This window comes from Lissotriton helveticus, chromosome 2_1 (genome assembly GCF_964261635.1).
Source record: "Lissotriton helveticus chromosome 2_1, aLisHel1.1, whole genome shotgun sequence".
Taxonomy (NCBI): Eukaryota; Metazoa; Chordata; class Amphibia; order Caudata; family Salamandridae; genus Lissotriton; species Lissotriton helveticus.
The window spans coordinates 1,174,171,970-1,174,187,355 of NC_136059.1; the positions used below are offsets into that span (position 1 = coordinate 1,174,171,970).

A 15,386-nucleotide genomic window follows, 5' to 3' on the forward strand; every position below is an offset into this window, starting at 1 on the left:
CAAGCATCCGAGGACCGGACCGGTTTCGAGGTAACACCTCTCTTCAGCCCGGCTAGCTTGACTCCAAGTGGTGTGGAGTGCCTGGGACCCACGTCTGGGCATCCCCAGCGCACTTAGGGCGGCAATTGCAAAAACAACAAGTGATGGACTGAATGTGGATCAATGTCACACACTCCCCCCGTCAAAAGATCTGGGCCCAAATCCATCGTTCCTCGGATGCTTGATTCCGTTCTGGGAAGGACATGGCTTTTGTAGTTCGGACTGGACTGTTCCCATGGGGCAACAGGGTCAGAGCTGATTTGCATATCGCCATTGTCTAACCCAGGGTGGTGTGGAGTGCAAAAAAACGATGGATTTGGGCCCAGATCTTTTGACTGGGGGAGTGTGTGACATTGATCCACATTCAGTCCATCACTTGTTGTTTTTGCAATTGCCGCCCTAAGTGCGCTGGGGATGCCCAGACGTGGGTCCCAGGCACTCCACACCACTTGGAGTCAAGCTAGCCGGGCTGAAGAGAGGTGTTACCTCGAAACCGGTCCGGTCCTCGGATGCTTGATTCTGTTCTGGGAAAGACATGGCTTTTGTAGTTCGGACTGGACTGTTCCCATGGGGCAACAGGGTCAGAGCTGATTTGCATATCGCCATTGTCTAACCCAGGGTGGTGTGGAGTGCAAAAAAACGATGGATTTGGGCCCAGATCTTTTGACTGGGGGAGTGTGTGACATTGATCCACATTCAGTCCATCACTTGTTGTTTTTGCAATTGCCGCCCTAAGTGCGCTGGGGATGCCCAGACGTGGGTCCCAGGCACTCCACACCACTTGGAGTCAAGCTAGCCGGGCTGAAGAGAGGTGTTACCTCGAAACCGGTCGGTCCTCGGATGCTTGATTCCGTTCTGGGAAAGACATGGCTTTTGTAGTTCGGACTGGACTGTTCCCATGGGGCAACAGGGTCAGAGCTGATTTGCATATCGCCATTGTCTAACCCAGGGTGGTGTGGAGTGCAAAAAAACGATGGATTTGGGCCCAGATCTTTTGACTGGGGGAGTGTGTGACATTGATCCACATTCAGTCCATCACTTGTTGTTTTTGTAAGGTCAAATACGTCCATGATAGGATGGCAAAGGGTTGAAGATAATTCTAGTCATTTACTACTTTCTTCCAGGTTTAGGCAGCAGTGGTAAAGAGGATGGACTGTTACAGTCGATTAAAGAAAAAAATTGCTGACTTTCCAGATTACTCAGTAATTTCAATGGGTGATTCTACTGCCCGTATTACAGTATCCTATATGGTGAATGTGAATCTATGCCCCATGATGAGGGGTGAGGTCTCACTCCTCACCAGTTGCATAACAGCAAGTCAGAAAAAAAGAGGTGCTGGATTATTGCCACAATGCCACAGATGGATTTAACCCTTGTTAATGGGCAATTGAAGTGGCATTCTAGAGGGCAACCCACAAGGTGAATTGCTTTGGCAATTTTTACTATAGACTATGAGACTTATTTATAAGCCCCTTGTGCCGCCGGCGAGTCACTTTTAATATGGGGAAAATGTGACATACCAGCGGTGCAAAGGGCTTGTAAATAAGCCCCAATGTCATTGTGAGTTATTGTCTGGAGACACACCTGCATTGCCTGGAAATTCTTCTCACTATGGAATGCGACCATAACTTAATATCACTTCAGCTAGATGTGGCTGCATAGGGTTCAGCTGGCATTCTCTGGCAGTCTCCAATGGTTCAGAAGCAACACAAGCTGATTAGAGATAAATAAGTTCTTGCTTCAATAATGGTTGATGTCTGTTTTAAATAGCCCAATGGGAGAGTCAGTTGAATCGTTTAACGCCCTGCTGAGTAATGGTTATGGAATTATATCCTCACCTACAGATAGCTCAGCTTTCATTATCAAGAAGAAAGAAGGCTTACACAAACATGAAATTAACAACGCAAGGAAATAGATATAATTTCTGCCCTATTTTAAGTCAGGTAAAGAGGTCCAAGAATCCCTCCTACACCTAAATCCATTGGTTAAACTGTTCTCCCAAGAGGAATAGCTTTTAGACTCGTAAGAAGTCAACCAGGCCTTACCAATTAATGATTGCAGACTTTAATAGATCTGACTCTAAACCTAAAATGTGTCTCTCAACAAGAGATCACACAGCACTGGATCCTCAAGCATTTGACTGTTTCCCGATTGCCGGAAGAATCTACGTCAATGTTCTGGGTATTGAGCAGCAAACAATACATGGTGCGTCTTGTATGGCTTTTCAGCAAAACAAGGTGCAAATATATCCTCAAAGAAACCACAGATCAAGTGTGGCACCTCTTCTGACTACCTTCTGTCTTTATTGAAGGTACAGATCAACAATCTCTGCAACTCTCTCCTAAAATGAATGACAGTTTTCCCATCACCTGGAATTCCAAAGAGAAATAAAGACATTGCTGTTCCCACATCAGTATAAAGGTCCCTTCAGGAGGTGAACCAACAACTTGCCTATAATGGCCAAACTCTATAGGAGAACCAATACCAAGTAAACCATCCGCCTGATGCAGAGTAAGGGTCTGTACCAGAAAACCATAAGTCCAATAACCACTCATTAATAAGGTATTTCCTTGTCAATCTGACACTTTTCTGCATCCTACACGTGCTGCCAATGCATATTGCCTATGGGTCATTTTGAGGGAAACAGAAAGGCGCTCGGAAATTTTCAGATGATCCATTCTGCATAACTTGTGTAGGGGAATGGTGGAATTTACGTTGGTGGAGCATCAGTCTGTTCCGCCATCAGAAAACCCTAGCAAATGACCCATTTGCCACAGACCTGCTGGGTTCAGTATGTTGGAAGGCCTGTCCTCTGCAGGTGGCCTTCTGATACTGAATTTTCCTGTCCAAGTTTACTCATGGGAAGCATGGCCATCCTACTCAGGAAAATTTTAAAAAGTCCCTGTCGCATACCGAAAACAGCCAGGATGCTCCGTACATCTGTTTCTTGTTTTTGAGAATAAACCCCGGCTGTGGAGGTGTTGTTTCTGAAAAACAAAAATGATGTTGATTGGGCTGACATAACATGGTAGCCAAGTTATGTTATGTAATAACAATTTATATCGCGCGCTACTACCCATGGGTGTCTACGCGCATTGCAGACCACATACTGCAGAGCGAGACAAGTTTTTAAAAAGCCAGGTTTGAAGATGTTTCCTGAATTCAAGCAAGTTGATATTATATTTCCACGAAAAGTGTCTACCGTATCGGCAGGAGCACTGTCTGTGAACATTTCCTGCAGACAAGGCAGGGAGCTCAATATTGAACACACATTCTTCCTCTGGGCAGGAAGGAACGGGCCTCCACTTTCCAAATGGTCTAGCCTCCTGGCCACTCAACTGTAAATGAGGCTCCCATTCTGCAGCTACAACACTGGAGCACCTCTCTGGGTCTCATGCACAATACCCAAGCCTTGCTTGCTTCAACTGTAGGTGGGCTGCACAGCCTTTCAGGGCAACATCACTGTAGCAATGTGCTATATAAATGACATATAAATGTTATATAAATGCTAAATAGTCAAACAAATGAAAAAGACTGTGGCTACTGGCTTGTATTTTCTGACAATGTCACCAACATTGCATCTGTGGTGAGGGTTCGCCTCTCATGAAGTACGTACTTTCTTCTCCTATGGTTGTATCTGGTGGTGCTCTGCAATGGCACACGATGTATGTGATTTCCAGGGCTGTTGGTGGATGCTCGGAAGACTTTTTTGAATTTAGGCCCCTGATACATTTCTTATAGATGGCTGGATCAGTTTCACAAGTAGTTCAAGATCCCTCTCCACCAACTGAGCTAGTACTTTGAAAGTAGTTGAACCTTAAACCTTCCGTTTTTTAGCCAGAAAGGAAGCAGTAATTCAGAGCCTACATTTCTCAAATCCCACACCACCATGATCAGGTATGCTTTTAATACATTAAAATAAGTGAGCATGGTCCCTCAGCATTAACGGTGACTACTGCCAAAGCAACTGGGCAATATCTCACTAATAGCTCCACCCTTTGTTTGGGGCCGTTACAAGATTCATATCTACCCTAATTCAGGTGGCAGAGTAGTCTCTAATTGGTGCAGACAGTCCATATTCCTAAATTCCAAAAACACATGGACCATGATCTGATTCTGTACCTAATGCAAAGGGCACGGGATGAGAGGGAATTGTAGGTATGATGAGGACTGTACAATCTAGCAGCTGGTGCGGGCAGCTGGAGCTAAGGTAGTAGGGGCAAAAAAACTTAAAGAGCAGAGGTGTAAATGCTTCCTGATTGATATAGGTGGTGAGCCAAAAGTACACTTCTCGTTTCAGGGTACCACTTTCTCGTGAAATAGAACCCCATTTACGCATGGTGGCCAGAAGTAGATGCCTTTGCTTCTTGCTTCAGAGGTTATGACTTTATTTTGTGTTTCCTATGAGGGATGTATTATTCGTTGTCTTTCTTCTGTTCTTCTGGAGAAGTGAGGCAGCTGGGATTTCTTTCAGCAGTTCACTTCCTCAAATCAGCCACTCCTGCTACAACAATCAACCTCCTTTTACTGATTCAGGCCCCTTATGTATCAACACATTTCCCCAGAGACACAGAATAGTAAAACCCTTTGGTACATCAGGGCCGAAGTATCTTTTTATTCTGCCTTCCTTTGCTCCCGGTTCTTCTTCCTCAATTGTCAATGTATTAATAAATGTAGGCTCTATTCATTCTTCTTTGCTCCATCCAGGATTGCTAATCAACCTCCATAATCCAACCCCAAATGTCTTCCTAAAAACATGTGCTGCCTCTCTATTTATATAAAGTGTCTCCACTCTGACATAAATCGCTATTTCTCTTTTAAACTGAACACCAACACACAGACATGCTTTCAGGTCACCTGTATTCTTTACTATTCCTTTAAAAAAACATATCTAAAAAACACTTTCTGTGGGTACACATACCTTAAGTATAAAACAGACATTAGTGTTACTTGATAAAGCCAATTGAACCTTCTCCTGCCACCCAAGTGCCACCTCAGTGTCTAGATCAATTATCGTGAATATATACAAAAACAATTTTTCACAGGATGTCATTTATATGAGGATCTCTTGTGATACAATAGGTTATCCTTTTAAGAGGCATTTTCTACTGTATATTATATTCTCTTCTGAGTCCCTGCTGAGGGTGCCGAAGACCTATTGGTCTTAAACCCTTCTACATTTGTGCCACTGGCCTCCCCACCAGACAGAGGAATACATTCATGTCAAGAGTGTGTTCAAACAGAAGCTGACAATCCACAAGCACACAATTATTGTGTCTTAAGGCACCACTGACACAACCCCCCCCCCCTGAATGCCAGGCATGGCCAGCGCAGGTAAGAGCACTGGGGCGGGGCAGGATGGGTCGGGGCGGGATGGGGCGGGTTGGAGGGAAGTCAGCGGGCGCAAGGTAAGTGGTTTTATTTTTTATTTATTTATTTGTGCCTATCCCGTCATCTGTTGACTTCCACTCCTCCCCCACTTCGCCCTGCCTCCGCCCGGCCCCATCGCTCTTACCTGTGCCGGTCACACCTGCGCAAATCGTAGCTGATAAGATATACACTTATGCAACTTCAAACTCTCTAAGAATCTGTTTCGCTTTGGAGTTGTGTCCGATTAAATAGCTTCTTTCAATCAATAAAAACCTTGAGAAGGATTTGGATTCAAAGATAACTTTAAATATTGGATCATCCAAAGTCCTGCATGCAACTCTGCATGAAGGAAGTGAAACCAGAGGTGCGGCATACCTCATCATCAGTGTAGGACCAGAGCAATAAAACTATGTATTTCCAATAAAATGGATGTCAAAGTATTCATCACTTGATTTTTACGGATTGCCCAGTGTCTCTCGAGGACAAACACAATTAACTGAAAAAATAGAAAAGCACTTAGACATACAACCACCTTAGCGCTGATGCCCTGACTTCAGGCATTTGCAGCCATTTGGAATGTTCATGAATTCTGAGTAATGGTACCCAGCATTACCATTTGATATACCTTTGGGTTAGGGAGAGGAGAGAAAGGCCCTTATTCCAAAGGATGGAAGTAATTACAACACCTTGTAAATATCTATATTATACTGTGGGTTGCTGTATTTATTGTGTGTTGTATTTAACATCAACTTTCAGTTTTTATAAGGGAAAATAATACATTACTTGCAGACTGTGGTGCTTTTTGCACCAAATTCCTCATGTATCCGAATTTACTAAATGCTTTTCACCCGGTTGATTTCAGCAAATTTGCCCTCCCGAGAAGAGAATTGCAGAAGTGCGGTGTTTAGTGCATTACTTGGAATTTGATCCCTATACCGTTTGGTTTGCCCAAGTAACAGAATTTACCAGCTGAATTAGAACTAGAGCCACAGTGTCCCTGCCTGACCTGTCCCTGGAGGCGAAGTTTCCCCACCTGCCCTTTCTGCTGTTTGTGGATAGAAATTAGTGATGAATTGCATGCTCAAGAATTTCAACATTCAATCAACTTGTTGCTCAAATGAATGGATTGAGTCACTGAATCAGGCTGGGCTTTACTGTTGATGTTTTTGATGTTTGGATTTAACTGGGAGAAGGGTGGGGACAGAATTTTATTTCAATGAATAGTTGACTATAATCTAAAATGAAATGCATATATTTTGCTTGTCTTTCTTGAAATCTAGATGCTAGCCCTCGCCACAGAGTTGCAACAAATGAATTCGATATATAAGAACTATTGTCGTGTAATTGACAAATATGGAGAAAGGACCTTCAAGCCAATGTAAGATTTGCCATTGTTGTAGTTCATGTCTGTGACAGATGGAAGTAATCAACAAACCTACTAGGAATACATGATTAAGAAGTAATTATTTGGCTATATTCAAGATAATAAATGTGGTTGCTGGGCACACTGTGGCCCTGATTTACAAACACTTTGTGTCAGGTGTGCAATACTTTAACTCGGACCCGATGCACAGTGTTGTGGTGGGATTTACAATTGGATTATAACACATAGTAATGAAAAGCTATACAATACATGCTTTGCATTACTTTGTGTCAAAAGGCATTCCAGAGGTGGTGCTTGGGTGTTCTCATGCAACCACCCACTGGGTTTAGCGCAAATCCCTATCTACAATGAATTGTAGACAGGGACTTGACCAAAATCCTGCACCTCCTCAAGGCAGGTGTTACGAAGACAAATGTTTTCATTTCTCCTCGTTTTTCTCACTTTGTATTTATGCAGCATTGTACAGCACATTACACCTTGAGAAAGACCTTAAAGCATAGTTTCTGTACTGCAAGGGACTCCTTCCAACACAAAACATATGATTCACACAGAGCAGGCACACTTGCACTATGGCACGTGGGTGTCTTTGTTGGTGCATGGTAGGAAAAAGTGCTCCAGTGTTAGGAAGAGAGGACAATAACGCCACATCTTTGTAGATGTGGTGCTGTTCTTTTCTCTTCCTTTCACACAATGCAGCACAGCAACTTTCCTTGCTATGCAGTGGGACTTCTTGGTAAATCTGTGCTTTGTATTGGGTCGTATCGGGGACACGTTCACACAGTAATGCTAACATATCTTGTAGCTGGTAACGCATCGTACTGCTTGTGGATTACGTGTACCTGAGTGAGACAGATTGTTTAATCAAAGTGACATCTAATTTTAAATACATGCTGAACTCCCTACCAAAAGATGGATGGGGTTGGGCTCAGCGTTGCTTCGGAGCTAGAGGGCCAATCAGGAAAAGCCCAGGCTGGTGGCCAGAGGACAGTGAGCTACTCCTGGAGATAAGAATCTCCTTGGGATACAGACAGGCTTGTTCCACACTTTGATGGTCCTGGTTCACTCTACATGTATGCCCAAATGGAAACCAGTTAAATTCTGCTTTTTGGGCATTTCAACAAATCCCTTTCTCTAGACAAAAATGGGAGTTTCATATACTTTCCAAACTCAGTTTTAAACCTTAAAGCAGATGCAGCAATCTCATAAACACACACTACTTAATCTTTTAGGGTGCAGTATGCCCTTTGAACTTTTAAAGACTTAAAAGGGGGGGTCTGGAGTGTTGCCTCTGCCAACCTAAGCACAATCCAGAGAACCTAGACTGATTTTCAAACAGTCATGTGTATAAAATCCAGTAGTTTAATACAAACCAATATCACAGTAAACAAGAGTTAATTTCAAACAGTCACATGCAAAAAATGCAGTTTTGAACATTACCAATTACATACAGGACAAAAGATTGAATTCAAAGACTCAAAATAAAAAAACCATCAGTTTTAAATATTAAAAACACAGCGCAAGTCTGTCTTCTTGAAACCTTCGCTGTCATGTGTTCACTGGGCTCTGTCGGGCTCAGAGAGGCTGAGTTTACAAGATAGAGGTGTATGTCTTGGATTGCCCTGCACACAACTTAAGGGATACTGCAAGTGGGGGTTGTGCTCATGTTTGCTTGGGAGCTAGAGGGCCAATTAGGGAAGGCATAGGCTGATGGCCATGGGTCAGGAGCTGCACCTGAAGAGCAGAATCGTCTTGAATACAGACAGGCTCAATCCACACTTTGCCAGTCCTGGATCACTCTTCACATATGCCCTTTAAAAGATGGACCCTGTGGGTCTGCCCCTGCATTTTAAAATCATACCAGATCATAGAAACCAAGAGTTCAATTCAAACAGTCACACACAATAAAGGATTTCCCACCCACAGAATATACTGAAGCACAAAAACGTCATACGAAGGCTGACTAGAGTTTTACTATGCTTTAAAATAATACAGCGTAATGAGGAGACATTGCCTAGTTTGATGAGGCCTCAATTTTCTGACTTTACAATAATAAAACAATCCCCTCTCTTAATAAACCTCACTTAAAGAATTTTACTGTAAACTGGTTGATTATAAAACAAAACAAATGGTCAAAAGCAACAACAGAAGATAGTACTTTTGGCCTAAGCGTTCCTCAACCATTTACCAAGCATTTAGGTTGTCAGGTTAAAATAACCCAGCAATTCAAATAATCTTATATCAGAAATGTAACTAGAGAACAACTTCTCATAAGAAAATGAACTAGGAGGCATCAGCCCACACAGAAGTTGGTGGGGCTGTTGTGGTAACTTTTTTGACACATGCTCTTTCTCTGTGGTGGTGTTGCACTTTATCATCATATATGCTAAATCTTTATGACTGCCTCCAACGAAGCTTCGATGATTGTGAGTGGGGTTGGTCACCCACAACTAGGCAGCAAGTCTAGATAGTACTTTCAGTTCTCTGCCAGTTAAATAAGATAAATTAAAGTTGGCCAGAAGGTTGCCCATTCCAGGAAACTTCAGATAAAGGCACCTTCAGGATAAAGGGGCAGGCGCCACGTCATGTTGTAGGTTTCCACATCAGACCAAGACTCTAAAATGCTTAGGTGTTTCATTAGCTCTGTCTCAATATGGAGGGAAAAAAATTAACTCACGAGGTTGATGCAGGGAGGTCTTAAACATTCCACTCTTTTTCAATTACATATGTACTGAGTTTTAAGACTGTTGAGTAGGATATTTTCCACCCCAGCCAAATATGTCTCATGTGACCTTTATGTGCCACACATGAGTATGAATCCAGTTGAAGCTTGTTTATATTTGGTGCTAAAAGTTATATGCATATGTTGTATGTATCGCCTTAGACCACATGGAATGTTGCCAGATTGATACTATGTACTCTTTATGATTAAATATAGAGTTTTGAGTTGATTTTTTACCATTATCACATCTTTTGCTGATGATTGTCTTCAAAATAATATTACTCGTTCAACCCCTTGTAAATTATTCTGTTTTTCCAAAATACATAATAATGTTGATTTAAAATGCTGCTTTTTCCCTAGATATAGCATGCATAGTTGTGATGGACTTGTGGGTTCTCTGTGTCTTTTTCAAGCAACATAAAACAACACAATGGTTGTCACGTTGTGTGCTGATGCAGCATGTCAGCTATCTTAAAACTATGAAATATAACATCAGGCCATCTTAGAACAATATATCTTATAGATCCAAGATGGCTGCGAAAACCACGTCATAAAGCTGGCATGAACTTCCTGTGTTACAATGCGACTTGACCATACATGCACACCCCATGACATGAGATATTACATTCGATTCATTTCTGATTCTCAAACATTGCGATACGTTGCGCCTTTTCACCATTTGAAATGCAACGCTACTTATTCCAGAGATTTTGATGCATAGCTTTTGGCAAGGCTGTGTGTAACTACTATCTATGCAACCAGAATTGAAAGCACTCCTATAGTTATTAATTAATCCCCTTGCCTGAGTAGAACTACTCAAGGAATGAGAAATGTGAACATTGGCTGTAAATTAATTTTCTTTTTGAGTCTTAAATTACATTCTTGTACTTGGAATGTTTCATCTCTGGATCAATGAACGTTATAACAGTTTCAGACTCCTGAAATGCCTTAGAGTGAACGTTTCTCTGAGAAGGTAATGGACATGACAGCTATTAGTGAGTGGAAGGGCTGAAGACTTGTTGAAGCTAAAAGTAGTGAAGTATCTTTCTACAATCATAATCTCCCAAGAAAGATATTTAAAAATACTAAACAGGAAGTAAACTTCTATAAAATCTTCATATAGGGAAATTTTAAAAAGATGGAAACGTACCCAAGAGTCAGCATGCTCTCTCACATCTTTATATGTAATATAGATATGATTTCCAATAAAAACAACTCAATGCTCTGGGGATCACTGACACAATATTGAGGTAAATAATTTTGTTTGCCACAAATATTGTGTCAAAAATATTGTTTACCAATAAATTGTGTCCCGATACTTATGAGAAGTACAAAAATACCAGAAAAATATATTGTCGACAAAAATATAGTCAAAAATATATAAAAAATGTAGATTTTTAAAAATGTAAATAGAGTTGAAAAGCAGCAAATGTGAAATATTTTGTTATTTAAATGTAAAATATTATAAATTAAATAAATTCTACTCATGTTTAATATCATATATAAATATATAAGTATATAAACAAAAAAACACATAAATGCATGTATTTGTGTTTATATAAATATATAAATAGTGTAACATAATTCTTGAAATCATTTATTTTAGATCATATTATTTTTTTCACATTCAAAATGTATTACAGTGAAAATAAAACATGTATGTATTTATATATATATATATGCGGTGCCTGCCACATAGTGCAGGGATGTTTTAAATGTGTATATTTTGTATTGAGGTGTGTGCTGCAACCTACAGCACACTCCACAATACAAAATATACACATTGCGACTGACGTGAAGGCGGTCACTTGGTAATGCGGGCAGCGGGACTGCTGACTCCTTGTTGGACTGTCCTGCTTCCACCACAGTGCCGGTCGGACTCATAATCAGGCCCTATATTTAAGGCCTGATTCATGTTCATAATTCCTTAGAGGTAGACAACACAAAAAAAGGAAAATCCTCTAGTAAACAAATTCTGCATAGCTTCGCTACGTTTGCAGCATTTGAAATGCAAGAAGAACATTGTGTCAAAGTAAATTTAGTATAATTGCAAAATCCCTTTCATTAGAATGCTCTAGTTAAAAAAAAAACAGTTTTAGAAAATGTGTCCACAAAATTATTTTACAAACATTTTCACCTGAAGCTACATTTTTGCAGAGTTTACAGAACTTCACAACTGAGTCCACTTGTTTTATGAAGAGCTGCACTAGAAATAGCGTAAAAATGGAATAAGAGCCACTGTAACTTCAAAGAATGATGTTCTTAAATCAGGGGCGAAGCTAGAATGCCATTGACCCTAGTGCAAAAACTCTAAATAAGCATTTAACCTCTGTGTGGTAACAAAAGCCATATATTTGGGCAAAGTGGCCGATCCCAGGTCTACACCTCAGTACCAAAGTATCTCCTGCTCCACTAATAGCCATGCCCTTGTCTTAAGTTCATACTGTGATGCAAAATATATTTTCCAAATGTTTTCCAGAGCAGCTATCCATTTGAGCCAAAGATTTCCAAAGGCTTCATTTGAAGATGTGCTTGACCTGGTGCAGGACATTGTACATAAGTACCTAGATTGCTGCCACGGGGACGCAATGCAGTGCTGGATTGATATGGTAAGTACTTTTTTCTAAAAGATTTTTAAGCATGCAAATAGGCTTCAGAATTGGAGCATTGCTTCTCCATCTATTCTTGTCTTAATTGCCACGTCTTTCAGTTGCTTTAGAAAAATATGTGTCATAATCTAACTCAAAGAGTCAGAATTAAGAGTTATATTTTTACATTGTGCTCAAAAGAAGGGTGTGCAGCATACTCTTCAAATTTATAGACTTGTGAAATGGTCTCCAATGTTTTATTGATCAGTGCCACTGACAGGAATCTGCAGGCTGTACATTGGTACACAGTAGATCTTAATGTATTGTATTGTCATTGGTCAATCGAAGCAAGTCAACTCTAAGGATGCACGTGTTTTTGAAGACCATGACTTTCACTTGCTCTTTTACCCCACTTCATACACTTTGAGGAAGCCATGCCAGAACAGCAAACCCATTAAAGGCACTGTCTATATGCAGTCCACTGGTAGGACTACAGGGTTCCCCATACATAGTTTCTCTGTGAATAAATTGTTTTTAAAGAGCATTATTTAAAAAACTAGCAGGTACTCTGATGAATCTATCTCGAGAAAAAAATTACACATTAATCAGAAAGTAATAATAATTTGACAATTGGAATGCTGGGAGAATCATTGATGCTTATTAAGTTCCTCTTAGCTAATAATGGCTGGTATAAGCCTTCTGTTCCAGCCTTCCAGTGTTTCTCTTTCTGTTTTTTCATTTTTAAGATTCAGCCCTCAGGTAGCTCTTCTGCATCAGGCTACATCAGTTGTGAAAGGACCTTTCCTTCGTTATAGGCCCTCGCCTGTGGCTTGGGCATACAACTTGAGTTCAGAGCCTTTAACAATTGGTATTGCCCTCGTCGGAGGGCAATAACGCTTTATTAATTTATTGCATTGGTTGAGGTTTGCTGCTGCTCCTGCCAACACTCCTGCTGCTCCTGGCATGATGGGGGAGTGTTGAGGGCAGCAGCACGGCTATAAAAACCCTCTTTCCTCTTTGTAGTTACCCCTCTTTGGCGTTTTGCTAACCCCTTACCAGGAAATAGAAGGCTACTGATAGTATAGTGGTGGGACAAGAATTCAACTGTGGATTTTTGTCAATTTACAGCCATGCAAGTATGTGACATGTTTTTTCCTCAAGTAGTTCAGTGACTTCTTCTATAATTTAAGACATCACAACTAGTGTACCCTGGATCTACTCTCAACCCTTCACCCCCTTGACACTTGTCTTTGTTTGCATTTGACCTCTTCCATTGTGTATGTTTTGTGTGAGACTACATTTAGCCATATGGTTTGCGAGAAAGAGGTGTGCTTAACAATAGTCATAGTGGACAGAGCTACCAAACATTAGCACTATCTCAGATGTAGCTTGAGGATAAAAAGAGGATAGTGGGTGATATATGATTTAATAAACTACATATGAAGAATCTATTTCACAGCCCTAGGGGTGAGTCTACCTGTTCTAATTCATTAGTCAAGCTGGAGAAACAACCATAGAATTTATCAAAACAAAAATATATATATAAATCTATCCCTCATTTCTCCCACATATGATAACTCATAAATTACCTCCAAAATTTGGAAACACATGTGACTGACATTATAATTTCCTTCAGGAAAATGTTTTGCCACCAGACGCTTCCAATTTTAACACTGTTCCTTTTATAAGTGCAGTCTGTCTTATCTGAGCTTTTCCTACTGCATTCATTGTAAAGTAGAGGCTGCATGGACCTTGAATGGCAATATACAAAATATTGTCCTATTGTAGTGTATTTCAATATGAACTGTTTCTGTACAAAAAATATCTACTATATTTTTTTGCTGCAAATTTCTCACAAAGTATGTGCTCCTTTGCAATGAAATCTTCCTTTGATTTGTTATGGTTGCTTTCAATCATAAAAGCTACCTATGTTTGAGACCTCTTTTGAATTCTTCTGAATGACAATTTAATATAAGTAAGAGATTGTTTGTTGCTAGCTTCCTATGTTCAAAATATTTTTTTCATTCAAGTTCTGCATATCTTAGTTTCACATCCACAAAATGAATACATCCTTTCATGTGCATGCTTCAACACAGTAATTCAGTTCAGTTATACTTATTCCATTCATGTCCACACAAAAAAAGGTAATATACATTTATCAACAAGATTTTTTGGTCCTTTTACCATCCTTGATCTTGAAAAATAGTTCATTTTTAAACATAAAAATGTTCACATAGGTTGGGAAAGTGTTGGAAACCATTGATGTTCCTAAAATATGAAAAACAAATATTTTCCACCGAAAATAATTAGAGTACAATACCCCATGTAAAATGTATTGAGAATACCTCTTTTACTCCAATGTAATTTTGTTTTTCAAAATGAGCCATTCAGACCTCTATCTCTTATTTATGAAGGATGAATTCATACAGACCCATACCATGTATTGTACAAAGCTCCATTTTTTCACATGGTGATTCAGGTCTTCTATTTGTTTCTCATAATCACTCAATGCCATTGCGTAAATATTCTTTGCTTTAACAAAAGGCTGAGGAAAACATTTGTGTTTTTTGCTAGTGGTGGATATAAAATTGATATCAAATACAAAAGGTTTTCAGGCTCTTATGTGCCCTTGGAAGCATATATCACTGGTAACAATGTATGCTCCGGCATCAGTAATGCAATCAAATATATTTGCCTGACCATGAGTATTTTAAATCGTTTGAGGTCTCCTTTAGTAGAGCCATGTGATAAAATGTGGCTTGTATCCCTGTTTCTGATATGCTCAATTATTGTATACTCTTCCAGCTTTATGTCCAAAATCACAAGGGCTCTGGCCCCAGGCTTTATTGTGATTTCTAGATTTTCACAAAAACTCAGATCAGTGAATACAATACTTTCAAATACATATTTATAGTAGTAGGCGTGAATGTCAGTATTGGTTTATTTTCAATGTCTTCTGTTAATGTTTTTGACATTACTCCCTCTTTGTTCCAAAAGGGTTTTTATCATAATTTTACCCATATCTTAAATTGTTTCATTTTTAGCAAAAACACAGTGTCTTCTTTATTGGTATGAAAGACAGACCTTTTTGTCTACATTTTGTAGCTTTTTAAAAGCTGTCTTTCTTTACTAGAGCTACTCCTTATTTCTCTGCTATAAGCCTGATTATGATGTCGCGGTCTCCGGACTGACCAACCTCCGGTCAGCGGTTCCAACACCGCTATTACATTGCGAATGCACATGGTGTAGTGTCATATTCCCTTTTCTCTATGGGAGCTTGTGATGA

At 40.0% G+C, this 15,386-nt stretch overlaps 1 protein-coding gene across 2 annotated transcripts in view; it reads left to right on the top strand.

Annotated features, from left to right (window-relative positions):
* The window catches only part of LOC144818526 (serum albumin-like), a 510,759-nt gene that overhangs the window by 198,844 nt on the left and 296,529 nt on the right, over window positions 1-15,386 (top strand). For both annotated transcript variants that reach the window (XM_078676035.1, XM_078676036.1), the window contains 2 exons: window positions 6,690-6,787; window positions 11,992-12,121. In XM_078676035.1, coding sequence (XP_078532161.1) covers window positions 6,690-6,787; window positions 11,992-12,121 — 228 coding nt within the window. The remainder of the gene's footprint in view (window positions 1-6,689; window positions 6,788-11,991; window positions 12,122-15,386) is intronic.